Raw genomic sequence first — 19,739 nt, forward strand, 5'->3', positions numbered from 1 at the left:
GGATGCAGTATCAGAAAAATGTGCAAAGAACACAGAGCATCGGCTCCTTGAGAAAGATAATCTAAAGAATAATTCCCTCAATTTTATGACCAAATAAATTTCACAATTGTTCCTTGAGAAAGATATATTCCTCAATTTTATGGCCAACCTTGGAGGGTCAATACCTCTAGATCAATCTAATATTCACAGTTTTCTCTCTTATAATTATATAAAATATAAGTGTGAAAAAAGAAACAAAAAAACTCGATTTCATTTGTATGCAAGAAAATATGCACGAGAGTTACCAAAAAGAATCAAAGTTCAATGTGAGTTTTATTGGAAATGGAAAAAAGAGGTGGATGGAAAGAGACAAATATGAATACAGCTATCAAATGAGCTAATTCATTGTGGAGCAGGTCAATTTGTCAGGAGTTAGTCATATGGAGGGGTGGAACGGGTCGGTCTACTAATTTGGCGGAGGGATTCCTATATGATAAACAAAAATTCACAGTAGAAAAATGATCTCTTGAGTGATTCATGCGAAAGAAAACTTATAAAAGTTTTAGATCTACAAAATAAAGTCCTATCTAATAGAGTATACCTTTGATGGTACCTTTCGTTTATCTCGCTCGTCCAAAGGTTGTCGGATTTCTTGCACGTTCAAGTGTCCGTGCCTTTATGTGAACACTCCTTTAGAGAAAGTTGGTTGTGCTAGCAACCTTTGGTGTGAGTTTCGGCCAAGAGAAGAAGAGGAGGTGAAGATGAAAATCTAACATAACTTTTGGGAAGAAAAACTTTTTTTATACCTAAGCCATGAATACCAAAGGTTTTTAGGTTTTTGGTATTCTCTCATTAATGCATGATTAATTTAATCATGCATGATAACCTCCATGCATGATATCCTCATCTTCTTCAATGCATGATTAATCTATATTAATCATGCATGATGAATTAAATTTCATTGATCAAGTTGGTTTAATTTGAGTCTAACTCAAATTTAACCAACTTGAGTGTAACTCAGGTCAAAGTATGGAAGCTGAACAGCTTCTAAGGCAGCCAAAGAGGCTGTATGACCCAGAAACTTCTTGATGGACTCAAAGGTGATTCCTGGTTTGCACGAAGCTATCACAATTTATTGTGATAACAGAGGTGCAGTAGCAAACTCGAAGGAACCATGAGCCCACAAAGCAAGTAAACACATAGAGCGCAAGTACCACCCTGTACGAGAAATCGTAGGTAGAGGAGAAAACGTTGTCGCCAAGATTGCATCGGTAGATTACCTGGCAGATCCTTTCACCAAGGCCCTTCAGGCGAAAGCTTGTGATCGGCATGTTGAGGGGATGAGAATCAGATGTATGGCAGGAGAAGACAGCGTAGCCTTTTAGTGGATGACAGAAAAAGACAGCATAGTCTTTTAGTATAAGTGGGAGATTGTTAGGAAGTATACTGAAAAGACTAGCTCTTTTGTATATAAACATTTATGAAATAAAGTATCATGTTTTGGTCAAATGTTTGCAATAGTATATTTTGCAAGTGTCCATTTAATCTATATTGTAGATGAACATGGTGTGCAGAGTTACACACAGAAGATAATGTTTTTGGTCTTAGTCTGTCTTGACTATAGAATTACACTAGTACACTCAGTGTGTATTGAGTAGGACCATCTGAGGATTGTTCGATTTATACTGACTATATAATCGAACTAAACTTCTGTTACTATAGATATACATGCTCTTAATCCCTATATAATAAACGGGCACTTATATTTAGTAATTATTGCTTTGATTTATCAAAGGGTGAGATCTTTCCGTTAGATCAAATATTCCAGGTAAGTTGGGTGATGTTACTATTTATAAGGTGTGCCGTTAATTATAGAATGAATCCGTGTCCCAGTAGGGCTGATGATGTCCCCTTGAGGAGCTCATAAAGGATTATCATGTAAACCCTGCAGGTGGACTTAGTTCCGCATGATAACAAAGGTTGAGTGGTACTACTCTTGGATCAGAAGTTAATTAAATTCGAGTTGTCAGTAACTCATTTAATTGACGGACATACGATATCTTAAACACGGGGAGATTAATGTACTTATAGTAAGAAGGAGTCCATATTATAATATGGGATTGGTGCGGTAGTGCAATAATAACTCTTTAGTGGAATGAGTTCACTACTAAAAAATCATGATTTTGCGGCGGTTATTTAGCCCGCTATTTTCTATTTTCCCGGCGGTTTCAATTAACCGCCGCAAAAATAAATTATTAGCGGCGGTTTAATTTTGATTTGCGGCGGTTTAGTGATTCGCGGTGGTTTATAATTTAATTCACGGCGGTTTAGTAATTCGCGGCGGTTTAAAAATTAATTTACAGCGGTTTAAAATTTAACCGCCATTATTCTGTATTTCTGGCGATTTTTTATTTTCCTTTTTTTTTTTGACACGGCCGAACCGAACCGCGGCTCCATCCAAACCCTTCCCTTTCACGCCGCGGTTCCCTAACCCACACTTCACGCCGCTGTTCCTACACTTCACGCACGCATCCAAACCCTTCCCTTTCACGCCGCCGCAGTTCCGTTTCACTCCGACGCTACCCGATAGCCCTCTCACTCCGACGGCCGCCGGACACCGGCACTGCCAGATCGTCGTCTTCCTCGCACACTCCGAACCCTAGCCCAGGATCGCCCTCTTTCTCGCGCACGCCAACACCGCCACTCTCACTCCGCCAGCCACCGGACGACAACTCCTAGCACTCCGTTTATTCCCTCTTTAGGGGCAGGAGAGGTATGCGTTCTCCTAGCACTCCGTTTATTCCCGCAACTCGCTGGCCGAAACCACTGCCGGATCTGTTTTTTGTTTTATGTTTTCAGTGTATATTTAGTTTTCTTTTTATCGGTAAACATAACAAACCTCAGATTTTTTCCTCCGTCTTCCAGAATTTTTTCCTCCGTCTTTGAAAACCTCACTCTATCCTCCCGTGACTTCAAAATCAAAGATGCCAATTTTTTTTTCAAGACAACTGAATCCTGATAAGTTTTTGCTTCATCAGAGGAAATGGAAGAAAGTTCCATTATCTTTCCCCTCATCTTTTGTGCTGAACACATAACTTCATTAATTTCCTTCTGTCTTATCACTAACACATCATCTTCAGATTCTACCTCACGAGAGGCCAATTGCATATCTTCGAGCTTGGTCTCAATACTAGATTTGGTTTCGTTGAACAAAGAAACTGTATTAGAAATTCTCTCCTCAACATTTTCAATTTGAGACTTGTTTTCTGCAATTTCTGATTCCTTCAAGACTTAGGTCAAAGACCAAGTAATTTCCGGGTGCTACTAGCATGAAACACAAGGAATAAAAAAAAACTTTTATACACTGTTATTTCAATCCAAACGAATGTATAATATAATACAACCATAGTCAGGATCAGAGTATTGCTAATCACTGTTATCATAACTTATAAAAAGAAATGATTCATGAAGATTTGTTTTATGTATTCAGTGTATATTTAGTTTGCTTTTTATTGGTAAACATAACAAACCTCAGATTTTGTGTGGCATTTTTCCTACTCATTATTTCCAAATTTGTGCACAAAGACAACAATGGTGATATCTACTATGTGTGATGTACTTACGCCTACTATTTTTATCAGGAAACTACTATTAGATAATTGTTCTAGGAAGAGTTTTGTAAATCATGTTTACATGTTGTGCTTGCAATATTACCTAACTGAACACTTTCACGCTTGCAATATTCTATTACCGTCAGACACCACTTTTGTCTTTATATAGGATTCAAGGACTGGTAAACTAATTTTGCATCTTCATCAAGTGTTCTCGGACAATGTTAGAGAATATCAACTATGGAACTATAGGCAACATTAGTATAGGCATATGTTAATCAATCTGCTATATTGATCTCCTTGGTCATTTCACCTATGTGGATCTCCTTGGTCACTAGTAATTACTAGTGATCCTCTTGGTATATGATGAGCATCCCTTAGAACCATAGAAACTATTGTGCTAATCTGAATGTGTATGTCTCCTATCCCTTTTTTTATGCCTTATTTAATGGTCTTTTTTAGCACCTACTATAACGTGCTTTTAATTTAATTATTTATTCTTGAATTAGATATGGACAAAAGTTGGATTTTGAAGCCGCGAGATACTCCCGAATATATAGATGGATTAATGAAAATTTTGGACTTTGCATTTGCTAATGCATCATCCGATAATAGGATAAAGTGTCCTTGTTCTCGTTGTGGATTCAGACTATTCCAGACTAGAGAAGAGGTGTACGATCACTTGTTGTTAAGGCCCTTTCCACCGGGTTATACAGTTTGGCTATTACATGGTGAGAGAGGTGAAGGGGAGACTTCTAGTTATGTGCATGAAACACAACCTACTAAATCTTCTGAAGATCCAATCCGTGATATGATTCAAGATGCTTTCATATTCCCTATACCACATGTCAGTCAAGATTCAACAATGCATGATCCATTAAATGAAGGTGAAGGAAGAATGCCACATTTACAAGAGGGTCCGAGTGGTAAAGCTAAAGAGTTTTACGATTTACTTAAAGATGGGGAACAAGAATTATATAAAGGATGCTCAAAATACTCAAAGCTTTCTTTTTTAGTAAAGTTGTATCACATCAAGTGCATTTGTGGGATGAGTGACAAGGCCTTGTCTATGATAATCGAGTTGTTGCATGATGCTTTTGAGCACGCAAAGATCCCAGAATCATTATACGAGGCAAAAAAGACTATAAAAAAGCTTGGTCTTAATTATAAGAAGATAGATGCATGTCCAAATGATTGCATGCTATATTGGGGACCCGATAAAAGTTTGAATCAATGCAAGCGATGTGGCACATCTAGATGGAAAAAAATTCTTCTATTGAGCATAGGCTTGTAATTACTAAAAAGAAAAAACAACAACCAGCAAAGTTTCTTCGTTATTTCCCTTTAATTCCTCGGTTACAAAGATTGTTCATGTCAAGTAAGACATCTGATGATATGAAATGGCATGCTGTGGACAGTAATAAGGATGGCTTATTGAGGCATCCGAGAGACGCTGAGGCATGGAAAAGATTTGACTCTAAATTTTGTGACTGATCCCTGGAATTATGACGAAGCACTCCAAGATAAAGATGCAGCATCTTGGCAAAGTGCGATGAATTCTGAAATAGAATCTATGTATTCTAATAAGGTCTGGGAGCTTGTAGAGCCAGCAGATGGTGTAAAAGCCATCGGATGCAAGTGGGTCTACAAAAGAAAGAGAGGAATAGACGGGAAGGTGGAAACCTTCAAAGCAAGGCTTGTTGCGAAAGGGTATACTCAGAAAGAGGGAATCGATTATGAGGAGACCTTTTCACCGGTAGCTATGCTTAAGTCTATAAGGATTCTCTTATCTATTGCTGCTCATATGGATTATGAGATTTGGCAAATGGATGTCAAGACAGCTTTCCTTAACGGAAGTCTTGAAGAAAACATCTATATGAAGCAACCAGAGGGATTCATTGAAAAAGGGCAAAGAGCATCTTGTATGCAAGCTTAATCGGTCCATTTATGGACTGAAGCAAGCTTCAAGGTCTTGGAACATCCGGTTTGATGAAGTAATCCAGTCATATGGATTTATTCAATGTCCGGATGAGTCTTGTGTATACAAGAAGTGTGACGGAAACGTGGTGGTATTTCTTGTACTGTACGTAGATGATATTTTACTCATTGGCAACAATGTTAAAATATTATCAGACGTAAAGGTATGGTTGTCCAAGCAGTTCGATATGAAGGACTTAGGAGAATGCGCACATATTCTTGGGATCAAAGTTATAAGGGATCGCAAGAAAAGGATGTTGTGCTTATCCCAAGCTTCCTATATCGATACTATCCTAGCTCGTTTTAGCATGCAAAACTCCAAGAAAGGTTTTCTACCTTTTAGGCATGGAGTTCCTCTATCTAAGGAGATGTGTCCTAAGACACCAAAGGAGATAGAGGACATGAAGGCGGTTCCTTATGCTTCAGCAGTAGGAAGCCTAATGTATGCAATGCTATGCACGAGACCGGATATCTGTTTTGCCGTGGGCATGGTTAGCAGATATCAAAGTAATCCAGGACAGGGACATTGGACTGCGGTAAAGCATATATTGAAGTACCTGAGAAGGACTAGGAATTATATGCTGGTTTACCAGGCAGATAATTTAATCCCTGTGGGTTACACGGACTCTGACTTCCAATCAGATAGGGGTAAGTCTCATCAGGTTTTGTATGAAAAGACTAGGTCTTTTGTATATAAACATTTATGAAATAAGAAATCATGTTTTGGTCAAATGATTGCAATAGTGCATTTTGCAATAAAGTCCTCTTAATTCACATTGTAGATAACTTGGTGTCTGTGAGACACAGAAGACCATGATTATCAGTCCCTTGTGAATTATAAACTAAGGCTCACAACCAAGATGGCGTTGGACAACCCATCGGGAACGGTTGTAGTGTAATTCGGTGACTGTCTGTCTTGACTGTAGAATTACACTAGTGCACTTTGTGTGTATTGAGTAGGACCATTGAGGTTGTTCAATTTACTCTGACTCACAAATTGAACAAGACCTCTGTTATTATAATTATGCACTCTTAATCCCGATGTAATAAATGGGCACCTATAGGTAGTAATTATTGCTTTGATTTACCAAAGGGTGAGATCTTTCCGTCAGATCAATTATTCTCGGTAAGTTGGGTGATGTTACTATCTATACGGTGTGCCATTAATTATAGAAGGAATCCGTGTCCCAGTAGGGCTGATGATGTCCCCTTGGAGAGCTCATAAGGATTGTCAAGTCAAATCTTGCAAGTGGACTTGGTCCGGCTGACAATAAGGTTGAGTGGTACTATTCAAGGTCTTAGATGTCGATTATTGAGTTGTCAGTGAACTCAGATAATTGACGGACATACGATATCTTAAACACGGGGAGCAATGCATAAAATAATAAGAAGGAACCCATAATGTAATTTGGGGATTAGATTGGTAGTGCAATAATGATCCTCTAGTGGAATGGATCGTTATTGATGGATGTAGGTGTGTATTCGGGGTTGAATACGGGATCCGAAACCCATCAGAAGGCCAGATCCAATACCTCCTCGAGGTCCCCGCTGTAGCCTAAAGACATCTTCAAAAGGATGCAATCAAACGGATGAGATTAGTTCTCAGCCGTCGGATGAGATTGAATCTCGACCGTTGGATGAGATTAGTTCTCGACCGTAGGATGAGTTAATGGATGAGATCAGCTTGTATCCGTGGGATTAGATCAAGTTGCATCCATTGGATCGAAATAAATAAAGAGGAATAGAAGAGAGGCGGATGAAGTGGTGAATTAGGATCGGACGGAGACACATCAACTTCTAGGCGCTTAGAAGTCTCCAAGCACCAGGAGATGCTAAGTCAGCCCGGAGATAAGGCACGGTGGAGTCAAAGCTAGCTCGGTAACCTCCACATTAGCATCAGGTGCATAGAAGGGATACAAGTGCCCGAAGATGCTAAATCAGCATGAGAGCAGATCAATGAGTTAACGTGGAGACGCCTGGAAGGAGTTCCAAGTGCCCCAATCGGTCAATAAAAGCAATTGCAAGGGAAAGCCCTAGAGCATTAATTCACGCTCTTCTCGCGGTAACTCTGAATGAGAATGAAGCACCTGAGATGCTACCGTGACACTGGAATGTTGCACCGACAACCACACACACATCCTAATCATTCTTTTGTATGTAACTTTAAGTTTTCCATTATTCATCTTTTGTACTTCACTATTAGGATGGATCCGACCGATGCAGACGGAATCCCGCAACCTTACAAGAAGTGAGATAACACAACTAAGCGTAAAATCAAGGTAGATGCGAAGGCTACCCAAACCTTACAGTGCGATCTCACAAAGGAGAAGCTCAATAGAATTGGCTCCTTCATAAGCACAAAGGACCTATGGGATAAGCTAATTAAGCTACATGAAGGGAACTCTGATACCAAGGTATGTAAGCATGATCTATTTTTAAATAAATTATATAATATAAAAATACAGAAAGGAGAATCTGCTAGTGGATTACATGCAAGAATCCAAGATCTACTTAATGGTCTTCATGCAATAGGGAAACCCATGGAGAACCACGATATTATAAGGTACAGGTTGAAAGCGTTCCTAAAAAAATACCTTATGGGCATCAATGGTTGATGTTTATAAGGTATCTCGGGACCTTTCTAAGATTAAACTTGATGAATTATTTATAGAATTTGAACTCCATGATCAACTAATGCCACTCCGACTGAGAAAGGTATTGCTCTTCTTGCAGGACAAACAAAGAAGAAGGAGTCAAAGGCAAACCATCAACCTCAGCACGAATGCTAAGATGACTCAGATTCATTAGAAAACTACGAAATCATGACCGAGCTAGTTTACCTAGTTTGAAAAATGTTCAAGAGGAAGAAGGGCTTTAGAAAGTCGGACATCAATAAAGTGATCCAGTCCAAGAACAAGTAAGCTAGATCAAGGCAAATCACAATCAACAAAGCTGAAGTAACTTGCTATGACTGCAACGAAAAAGGACATTTCAAGGTAGAGTATCTAAAGCAAAAGAAGGAGAAGAAGCCAAGGAGGAAAGTGCTTAAAGCTACGTGGGATGAATCCTCCTCAGAAGAATTAGATTAGGAAGAACAAGAAAGCTTCCTAGCCCTACCAGCACGAGAGCAAGTGGCTGAGATTAAATCTAAACCCGACACTGAGTCCAAAGCTGAGTTTGAGTCAAGCCATGAATTTGTATCTGGTTTACAAGGCTCAAACCCCGATGTAAGAGCTAAATTAGTTTAAAAAATTATATTCAATAATTTACTGTTTATCTCGTAAAGTAGCTAAGTCTATAGTTCGGGTAAAGTCACTCCAAAAGGAGGTTACACTCCTTAAGGAGAAGACTAACCTTAGTTCTTCAATGGGAGATGTTCAGAGTGGAACTTCGACTCCAATCCAACAACTTGAGAAAGAAATTTCTACCCTGAAAACTCAAGTTGAGGATCTTAAAAGATTGCATGTGACTATTGGTATGAATATTCCTTAGACCTGAAGTTACTATGATTCCCTACATAAGGAGTTATGTACTTTGGTGTCGTCAAACATCACCCATAACAGGGTGTACTATAAAAGCGATCACTGAGTATGAAATAAATTATACGGAGGGATGTGAGTGATGTAGATGAGATCTATCCCTCCAATATAATGTGAGTGATATCTTGCGACCTCTTGATAGAGTAGGACCACGAAATACATGGTCATGCTCAAATAAGTCAATATAAGATATTGAGCTCATTTATTTGAGTGAGTCTACTTGGGGATCAAGAAACACCAAGTATGATAAGGGGTTGACATAATCTATGTCTCATTGATCAATCTAGATATCGAGGATAGAAGGACATGGTCATACATTATCATAGTCACGAAGGTTATGTCGGATTTCCACATTCTTATCACTTGGGTAGCAATGATGCATTGTTAGATATCACTCATTGCTTATATTTTTAAAATACATTTTAGAGATATTGCCAATGTTACAAGAACTTATTGGGTCACACAGAAATAACATTCTATTTTGGAGATAAGTTCATTTTAGTTTGACTAAAGTAACAATTAAGCTCATTAGATAGCCAAAACTTGAGTTAGACTTAAGTTGGTTGAATTTGAGTTAGACTCAAATTAAACCAAGTTGATGAATTTGATTCATCATGCATGATTAATGTGGATTAATCATGCATTGAAGAAGATGATGTTGAATTCATCATGCATGATTAATAAGGATTAATCATGCATTGATGAGGGAATACCAAAAGCCTAAAAACCTTTGGTATTAATGGCTTGAGTATAAAAGAGTTTTTTCTTCTCAAAACTCATGTTGGATGTTCATCTTCCTCCGCCTCTTTTTCTTGGCTGAACACACCACCAAAATTTTCTCCAAAAGTGAGTGTTCATGTGGATATGCATAGAGGCACGGACATTTGAACGTGCAAGAGATCCGACAAACTTTGGATGAGCAGGATAAGTGAAGGGCACCCTCCAAATATATACCCTATTAGATAGAATTTTATAGAGCTAAACTTGTATGAGTTTTCTTTTGCATGGATCACTCAAGGGATCCTTTTTCTACTGCAATTTGTTGTTTATCGCATAGGATTCCCTACAATGGTATTAGAGTCATTTGCGAAAGATCATACACAATTTTTTTTCTTTTATATGTGATATAGAAGTAAGACATATTTTTGTTATGGGTTGCTTAATTGTATGAGTATTTTATATGTATGCAAAAGTTTATGTTGATCAAACTAAGAGGATATAGCATCGTCATGTTGACGGATGTGCAAGCGTTTGTCTAATGACAATGTTCTATAGTCCAATTTCATTTGATAAAAGTTTGTAACCTATGGCGTTCTATTGATGAAATTGCATCGTTCTATTAAGAACGAATTGTGATAAATTTTTCATGATCTGTTATGAACAGATTGTGCAATTTTTATCACAAGGATGCATCAATGGAACAAGAGGGTCTCAGGTTCATTTTGATGAACAAAGGGCAGTGACTCATTCAAGGAGTTGTAAATAAAATTTTACTTTAGGAGTGCTACTTTGACCCCGCTTGCTAACTTTCGTGAGGTTTCTGCTCATGAGTAATTTTTGCAAACATAATAATATTCATGTTTTAGATCTATTTGTTGTGTGTTGATTGCCACCAGCATTGTTATACTCCGATGTAATTGTGGTTGTGTTGTGTGTGTATGTTATAATTCATAATATGACTTTCATGTCGTGCATTTCTCTCTATTTTTCTAGTTGTAAAAATAGATTTAGACTCGAATGTAACTCAAGTATTTTTATTTTGTAATGTATAAAATGAGGAGTGGAAAGTCCATTGGAGGATGAAGTTACAAGAAGGATGCCGACGATGACACATAATGACCAAATGAAGCACTTGGAGAAGATGTTATCCCTAGGTTGACCATTCAATCTTCTCATTGGCTTGAGAGGATCATAGAATATGAGCCATAACCATGTCACGTTTAAGCTTATGTGTTGATATATGCTATGTGTGTATGTGATGTATGTTAGATAATAATTTTATCTTAATTAAGTCAACTCGATATGCCTTCCAAAGTTTGGTACTCACTACTATCTTAATCATTTGTTGTTAGGTTTGCCAAAACAAACTAACACAATTTATCTTAGTAGAGTGCGAGAGAACAATTATGATGTCCCGCTATCAAATTTTGGGTGGGACTTAACTAAGTTACATCAATTAGATTGAGGAGAACTTAGAGGCATATCCCAAAAATTGGAAAGGTTGGGTAAGAGAACAATTATTCTAAGTCTTGGGTGATTAGCCAAAGCTAATTCAAGATGATGTGTAATGTGGATCTTGACCCTTTGTTTCTCAGAGTAGCATAAGATGTAATTGGTAAAATATTGCCTACCTAATTATACTAAGTCTTGGGCGATTAGTGATGTGTGTAGCATATGCATATATTTTTACTGCTTTTATTAGATATCTTTACGCATTTTCATGTTGATACTCTATGTTTATCACATCCTTCATTCATATACTAGACATATTTTCTCTATTTCCTAGTTCGGTGGTCTGCTCTGTTGGGATACAATCAAAGTCCCACATTGGAAATACATGGAAAATATCATGAGTTTATAAGATGGAAGAATCTCCATTGGTATGAGGCCTTTTGGGTGGAGCCCAAGAATAAAACCATACGGGCTTAGGCCTAAAGTGGATAATATCATACCATTATGGAGATATTCTGATTCCATTTGTACTAACAATTGGTATCAGAACCATGGTCTATGTAGAGCCATGTAGGGACCCTTAGGAAAAATGAAGGAGGTAGGGGAGGCCGGCCCGGACCATTGGGATAATGGTAGGGGGCTCCTAGTGGTCCTTTATTTGAGAGTAGGATTGTTGGGATATAATTAAAGTCTCACATTAGAAATATATGAAAAAGATCATGAGTTTATAAAATGAAAGATATTTCCATTGGTATGAGGTCTTTTAGGTTGAGCCCAAGAACAAAACCATGAGGGCTTAGGGTCAAAGTGGACAATATCATACTATTGTGAAAATATTCTGATTCCATCTATACTAACATGCTCTTATACTTTTGCATTTGCAAGATGAAAATCGGTGTGAAACAAGGCAGAATGAAGGAAGAACAACATAAGTCAAGAAGGGGTCGTGCCTATCAGGCACGGTTATGCCTTCCACTCAGCACCGTTCCCTCTCCAGGCCGTGCCTCAGAAACAGAACATCATCAGCTTCAGGCCGTGCCTACCAGGCACGACCGTGCCCCAGAAATAAAGGCCCTACTTCGTGTGGCCAAGCCTATCAAGCACAGTTGTGCCTCCTTTCTAGAACACTAGCCTTCTCTGGTCGTGCCTACCAGGCACGGCCGTGCCAGCGGGGAGTCAGCACCAAATTTTCTAGTCGTTTCAAAAAACATGACCATGTCATTCCATGAAACATGATCGTGTCAGTAGAAATTTCATTCCGATCTTCTCGACTGTGCCATGAGACACGGCCATGTCACTCCAAACTACTCAGTCGTGCCAAGAGGCACAACCATGTCTCCCTTGGATGCCTATTTAAACATCTTTTCGAAACCCTTTTGAAGGGAACCGTTAGAGGATGACAAGGAGCGGCCGTAACCATGTTCCAAAGGGGAATTCGCCATCAAATCCATCTTCTAAAAGCTACTCCGCTGCTTTTCATCCACCATCGACGAGAAGATCATAATTCAAGGAAGCCAACACATATTGATAAGTCCTTTTTCCTTTTCTTTCTTTGATTTTGGAACTAGGATGAATTCTTCTTCTTTCTTGTTGAGTTGTATTTCCTCTATCATGGAATAAATCTCTTTGATTCTAGGATGTAGGAGAAATGGAGATGTAACGGATGATTGTACTCAATGGATTTGAATTTGCTATCTTCTATAACATGTTTAAGCTTTATTATTTGGAATTATGTCTCGTGCATATTTGATTATATTTTAAAGATTTGATTTCATATGGATGGGAGTGAATTACGGTTTACAGAAAATCTTAGGATCGTATGATCGGGGTGCCTTGTGATAGGAGGTGAACCTTTTTAACCAGACTTTCTAAGGAGATTCTTAAGCCGTAACAAATTTCCATGAGGGATAACTAACGGTTATTATTTACTAGGAAGAGGTCCTTAATTGGGTACTTGATGACAGAGGATAAGATATCAGTAGTATTGTCAGAGTGCCCAATGATAGTGGTAGAGCTTTAGAACCGGGCTATCTAGGTGTCATCTCGAACTAGTAATCATAACATTAGAAATTCATGATTTAATTCCAATGAAGCCTGAAAAGGTACAATTGGATAGCTTAATTAGAATCCCTATATTGATATAAACATTGAGAAATAACAAAACATTCATGATACTATTAGCCATAACTCTTAAGGACTTTGAAATCCTAGGATCGTTTCCCATACATACCATATAGTTAATTCTCTTTTGTTCGAGGATTAGGTCCTTCTTGTTCTTCTTTCTCGGTCCAACACCAAAATCATTTCGTTCGTAACTCTTTTTGTGCTAGTCTAGTGATTAATTCCACGGTCCTTGTGGATTTGATAACTTTTTATTACCTGATGACAACTGTACTCTTGTAGGAGCCTATCAATTAGCTAAAGCTAACTCATGGTGAGGTATGATGTGGATTTTATCCCACATGAATTTGTAGCTATTGGGTTAGGAGCTAGTAGTGTGGGCAAAATGCATTTGTCGACATCCATGACTAGCCTCTACTAAAGCTCTATAATTCAGTAGGAGCATCATTTAATTAAAGGCCTAATTAAATGATTTAGATATGATACTTATTTCTACATTTTACTGTTGTAGATCACTATATCATCTAACAGGTCAAATACTCTCTCTCTGCGATCTATCCTTGAGAAGGGCAAGCTCAACAAAGATAATTTTCTAGACTGGTATAGAAATTTAAGGATCATCCTCAAGCAAGAACTAGGATGAATTCTTCTTCTTTCTTGTTGAGTTGTATTTCCTCCGTCATAGAGTAGATCTCTTTGATTTTAGGATGTAGGAGAAATGGAGATGTCACCGATGATTGTACTCAATGGATTTGAATTTGCTATCTTCTATAACATGTTTAAGCTTTGCTATTTGGAATTATGTCTCGTGCATAATTGATTATATTTTGAAGACTTGATTTCATATGGATGGGAGTGAATTACGATTTATAGAAAAATCTTAGGATCATATGATCGGGATGCCTTATGACAGGAGGTGAATCTTTTTAACCGGACTTTCTAAGGAAATTCTTAAGTCGTAATAAATTTCCATGATGGATAACTAGCGATTATTATTTACTAGGAAGAGGTCCTTAATTGGGTACTCGATGATAGGGGGTAAGACATCAGTAGTATTGTCGGAGTCCCCAGTGACAGCGGTAGATCTATAGAACCGGGCTATCTAGGTGTCATCTCAAACTAGTAATCATAACATTAGAGATTCATGATTTAATTCCAATGAAGCCTGAAAAGGTCTAATTGGATAGCTTGGTTAGAATCCCTACATTGATAGAAACATTGAGAAATAATAAAACATCCATGATACTATCACCATAACTCTCAAGGACTCTGAAATCCTAGGATTATTTTCCATACCTGCCATATAGTTAATTCCCTTTCGTTCGAGGATTAGGTTCTTCTTGTTCTTCTTCTTTTGGCCCAACACCAAAACCATTTTGTTTACAATTCTTTTTGTGCTAGTCTAGTGATTAATTCCACAGTCCCTGTGGATTTGATAACTTTTTATTACTTGATGACAATTGTACTCTTGTAGGAGCCTATCAATTAGCAAAAGCTAACTCAAGGTGAGGTATGATGTGGATCTTATCCCACATGAATTTATAGCTATTGGATTAGGAGCTCGTAGTGTGGGCAAAATGCATTTGTCGACATCCTTGACTAACCTCTACCAAAGCTCTATAATTAGTGGGAGCATCATTTAATTAAAGGCATAATTAAATGATTTAGATATGATACTTATTTTCGCATTTTACTGTTGTAGATCACCATATCATCTAACAGGTCAAATACTCTCTCTGCGATCTATCCTTGAGAAGGGCAAGCTCAACAAAGCTAATTTCCTAGACTGGTATAGAAATTTGAGAATCATCCTCAAGCAAGAACGAAAACTGTACATCCGAGAGCAACCTCTTCCTGAAGCACCCGCTACTACTGCCACTCATGTTGAGAAAGATGCTTACAAGAAACATCATGATGATGCATTGGATGTATCATGCCTAATGCTTATCACCATGAACTCTGAGCTTCAGAAGCAACATGAGAACATAGATGCATATGATATGGTTGAACACCTGAAACAACTATATAAAGGGCAAGCTAGACACGAGCAGTTTGAGGTGTCTAAGGCTCTATTTACATGCAAGATGCAAGAAGCAACTCCTGTAGGAACTCATGTACTCGAGATGATTGGATATGTCGAGAACCTTGAAAGACTAGGATTTCACTGGGCCAAGAATTGACCACTGACTTTATTCTTTAATCATTACTGGAAGGGAATAGTCAATTTTTTTTGAACTATAACATGAGTAAAATTGACAAGCCTATGCCTGAGATGCTCAGCATGTTGAGATCTACTAAACCCAATCTCAAAAAAACTAAGCTTGATACTGTGTTGATGGTATAGAAAGGCAAAGGCAAATGGAAGCCCAAAGGTAAGGGTAAGACCCAAGCCAAGGGCAAGGCCAACACTTCTATACTGAAACCCAAAGGCGGGGTGGTTAAGGAAGGAACTTGCTTCCATTGTGGTAAGATTGGACATTGGAAGAGGAACTGCAAGCTTTACCTAGAGGATGTTAAGAAGAAAAGAAGTGAGATTTCTGTCTCAGGTATATATATTATAGAAGTCAATCTATCTATTTCTTCATCATGGGTATTAGATACCGGTTGCGTGTCTCACATTTGTACTAATGTATAGGGCCTATGAAGAACTAGAGCATTGACAAAGGGTGAAGTGGATCTATGAGTAGGCAATGATGCAAGAGTTGCTACTATAGTTGTAGAAACATATTCCCTATGAAAAAAAAGAAAAAAAAAAAGAGAGAAGAAAAAAAAACCATTCCAACAAAAAAAATCCCAAAAAAAATAAAAATATCATTGAACAACACATGCATCTGAAATACCAAATCACAACGTATAAATCGAAATACATCACAACCAAGTCAAATATAAATCCACAAGTCTACGATAATAGAAACTACGCAAGCGGAAGTATAACCACAATGAAATCCATATAAACTGATACAAATCCAAAGCATAGATACGAAAAAAACTCCATAACTAGAATTCAAACAAGTTCATTGAAACGGAAATGTAAACCCAAACCCATATAAGGTAAAACCACATAACCGAAATACTTCTCCTACTATGAGATGACAAAACTGGTAGATCTCCTATGACATCAGCAGTAATCTCCTATTTACTACCTAGGGAGATAGAAAAATTCCAGGGTCTGGGTGGTCAGTACAAAATACTCAGTGGATAATCAGACAGATAGTGCATGCTCAAAAGTATACATTTTAGAGCAAAGATATATAAAGGAAGAACAGCAATAATCTACCAGTGATCATTACTAACAGTGAACTACCAATAAAGTAATATCAGTAATGATCCTGCTGATAGCATATAGTCTATAATGGATTTCATAAAATGCAGTAATCCGTATAAATGACACTATCACACATATGCATCAACTGAGAATCAACTAAGTATACATCCAAATGCAATATTTATATATGGTCCATTACCTATATATCATGCACACAATGCAAGCATATGCATGATACAACTACCACACTCGTGCTAGTACTCACGTATATATGATGTTGGGGGTGTCCGACATCAAACTGCCATAAATCCAGCTCTACAATAAAGTAGCTTGGTTGCAAAATAGTAGGTAGCCATGTATAGCTACATACATCTTATGACTAATGTCTATCCTCCATACTTGTCCTTGAGTATCACTCCTATACTCTCTGAGTACCTCTATGAGTATCACTCCTATACTCTGAGTACCACCACTCCGCGGTGATGAGGACATAAGATATTGACTCGGCTGCGTACAAATCGTACAACCACCATCCTGTGATGGAAATAAGGAATTCCTAACCACCTATTCTATAACTTGCCACTACAGGCCAACTATCAATGACGATTGACCCATAACATTGGGGATTATAATCATCACATGCATCATGATGTAATGATCAAGCAACAATAACCAACATCTACTATGCTAAATCAACATGCATAGATAATAAGATCTCAACTGATCACAAGTATCATAACCAAAGATAATAAACAATAATCACATAGATAACAAAGGGTCCGTACAAGCAACAGTATAGATATTCATAAGATCAATCGAATCAAAGACAAACATAGTGTTAGGATGTATACTATAAGCCTAGCTTTTGTATGAGCATCTATTTTGAAATAAAAATCACTTTGGTCAAATATTTGCATTTTATATTCTTTATATATGTTAATGTAGTTGTCCACTTAATTTATATTGTAGAAAACATGGTGTGTGGTGCCACACAGGAGATCATGTTATCAGTTCCTTATAAATTATAAATAAGTAGCTCACAACTAAGATGGATTGGGATAAACCATTGGAACGGTTGTAATTGATATTAGTTTATCTTGACTATAACATTACACTAGTACACTATGTGTGTATTGAACAGGACCATTTGAGGTTGTTCAATTTATACTGACTATATAAAAGAACAAGACATCTGTTATTATGGATGTGCGTTCTCTTAATCCCAATATAATAACAAGTATATATACTTAGTATTTGTTTCTTTAACTTGTCAATGGGTGAGATTTATTGTTTAAATCAATAGGCTCGATGAGTTGGGAGATAGTGTTATTTATATGGTGTGTTATTGATTATAAAAGGAATCTGTGTCCTAATTATTTAGGCTGATGATGTCCCTTGAGGAGCTCATAAGGATTATCATGTAAACCCTACAGGTGGACTTAGTCCGACATGATAATAAAGTTGAGTGGTACTATTCTTGGAATTAGATGTTAATTAATTGAGTTGTCAGTAACTCATTTAATTAACGGACATACGGTATCTTAAACATAGGGAGAATAACGCACTCATAATAAGAAGGAGCCCATATTATAATATGAGATTGGTGCGATAGTTCAATGATAACCCTTTAGTGGAATGGATTATTATTGATGGACTTGAGTTGGGTGTTCGGGCCGAACACAGGAAGCCCAAGCCTATCAGGAGGCCTAAACCAATTCCTTCTCTAGGTCTCTGTTGTAGCCTCTATATAAAGCCTCGCATCCACCCAACACAAACCCAATTCTAATTATAAACCCCCTTAGGGTCGGCGGCTTAAACACAAGGAGAGGAGGTGGCTTTCTGTTGGGATCGTCTCGATGCAATGCGCGTATTTACACGTTTCGAAAACGTGTGCAGCGAAAATAAATAAATAATTACAGCTAATTATCATACAATACACGTATGCATAAGTAGAAACAACATGTATAAGGCATGGTAGGAAATTAAAATTTCACAGAATAATAATTATTTTACTTGCATAAATAAAATTTACAGAATAAAATTATTCTAAACGTGTACCTCGTTCCGACGATATTTGAACGTTGTTGAATCAATCGAGCAGTCCTCATCGGAGTCCCGCCTCTACTGGTGATCCATGTCAAGCTCCCGTCTGGATGGCTTCAGAAGTCATGAGTCGCATTATCGTCTTTGGTACTAGCCGATGATCGATGACGATCGAATCGAGAGAAGCCTTATTCTGGAAATCACGCAACAACGTTTATCGCAATCGTTCTGGGGCTTTCTAACTATCACCAAGAATCATATTCTCGATATAGTTTATCGATGGTCAACCAATGACCGCCGATTAGGACAAATAATCGAAAACTCTTTCCGATAATGATGGTGGAATAATTTTCCGACAACGATTTCATAAATTGCTTCGAGAAAAGAAAACTAAACAAGATTTCTTCTCTCCCCTCCCATACAAGTACGGGCAAAACAGAGAATAGAATACAAGTTTCTTTCCTCTCTTATACAAACACGGCCAAAACCCATATGCCTTCATTAGATAGCAAGCTGTGAAACCTCCGGTGATGACCTACTTGCTGCTGCCGGCATGCAGAGAGAGCAATTGGGAGGGGAAAGGAAAGCCAACGTCTCATTTCTCCCTTGTTAAAGAAACTCAACCCAAAATAGGGGACGCAAAAGTAGGATGAGAGGCAGCAAAATCCAGCAACCGGTGCACAGCTGCCTTCCCATGCGGCCAGTTGAATCCGGACGAGCAAGGCGTGCATGATTTTGGGAGTTCGAAGATCGACGATGCTATCAAGGCTTTCCTTCACCGTGGACGACCATCCTTGTTCTCGCGAAGATGGAAGACAAGCCTAGGTCTTTGTTGCTCTCCCATGGCCAAGCGGCGCCCTTCGCGAAGGAGGAAGAAGCCCTATGGTCAGCGTCGTGCCCCTTGATGGAGAAGATGAATAGTACTGTGCCTTGTTTCCTTTCGCGATTTTTCTCCCGCGTCTTGCTTCTCCGGCCGACCATCAACAGAGACGGTGGGAGGAGGTTCTTCAAGAGGGACGGCGCCCACCCTCC

At 38.2% G+C, this 19,739-nt stretch overlaps 1 protein-coding gene across 1 annotated transcript; it reads left to right on the forward strand.

Moving 5' to 3' along the window:
- The first annotated feature begins 13,709 nt into the window (after positions 1-13,709).
- On the forward strand, positions 13,710-15,579 carry LOC141839806 (uncharacterized). The gene is made up of 2 exons (XM_074727637.1): positions 13,710-13,717; positions 15,102-15,579. The coding sequence occupies exons 1-2, from the start codon at positions 13,710-13,712 to the stop codon at positions 15,577-15,579; spliced, it is 486 nt and encodes a 161-aa protein (XP_074583738.1).
- Positions 15,580-19,739: the final 4,160 nt, after the last annotated feature.

Source organism: Curcuma longa, chromosome 11, assembly GCF_044706935.1.
Source record: "Curcuma longa cultivar G26 ecotype Majalengka, Jawa Barat chromosome 11, ITB_CL_G26_1.1, whole genome shotgun sequence".
Classification (NCBI taxonomy): Eukaryota; Viridiplantae; Streptophyta; class Magnoliopsida; order Zingiberales; family Zingiberaceae; genus Curcuma; species Curcuma longa.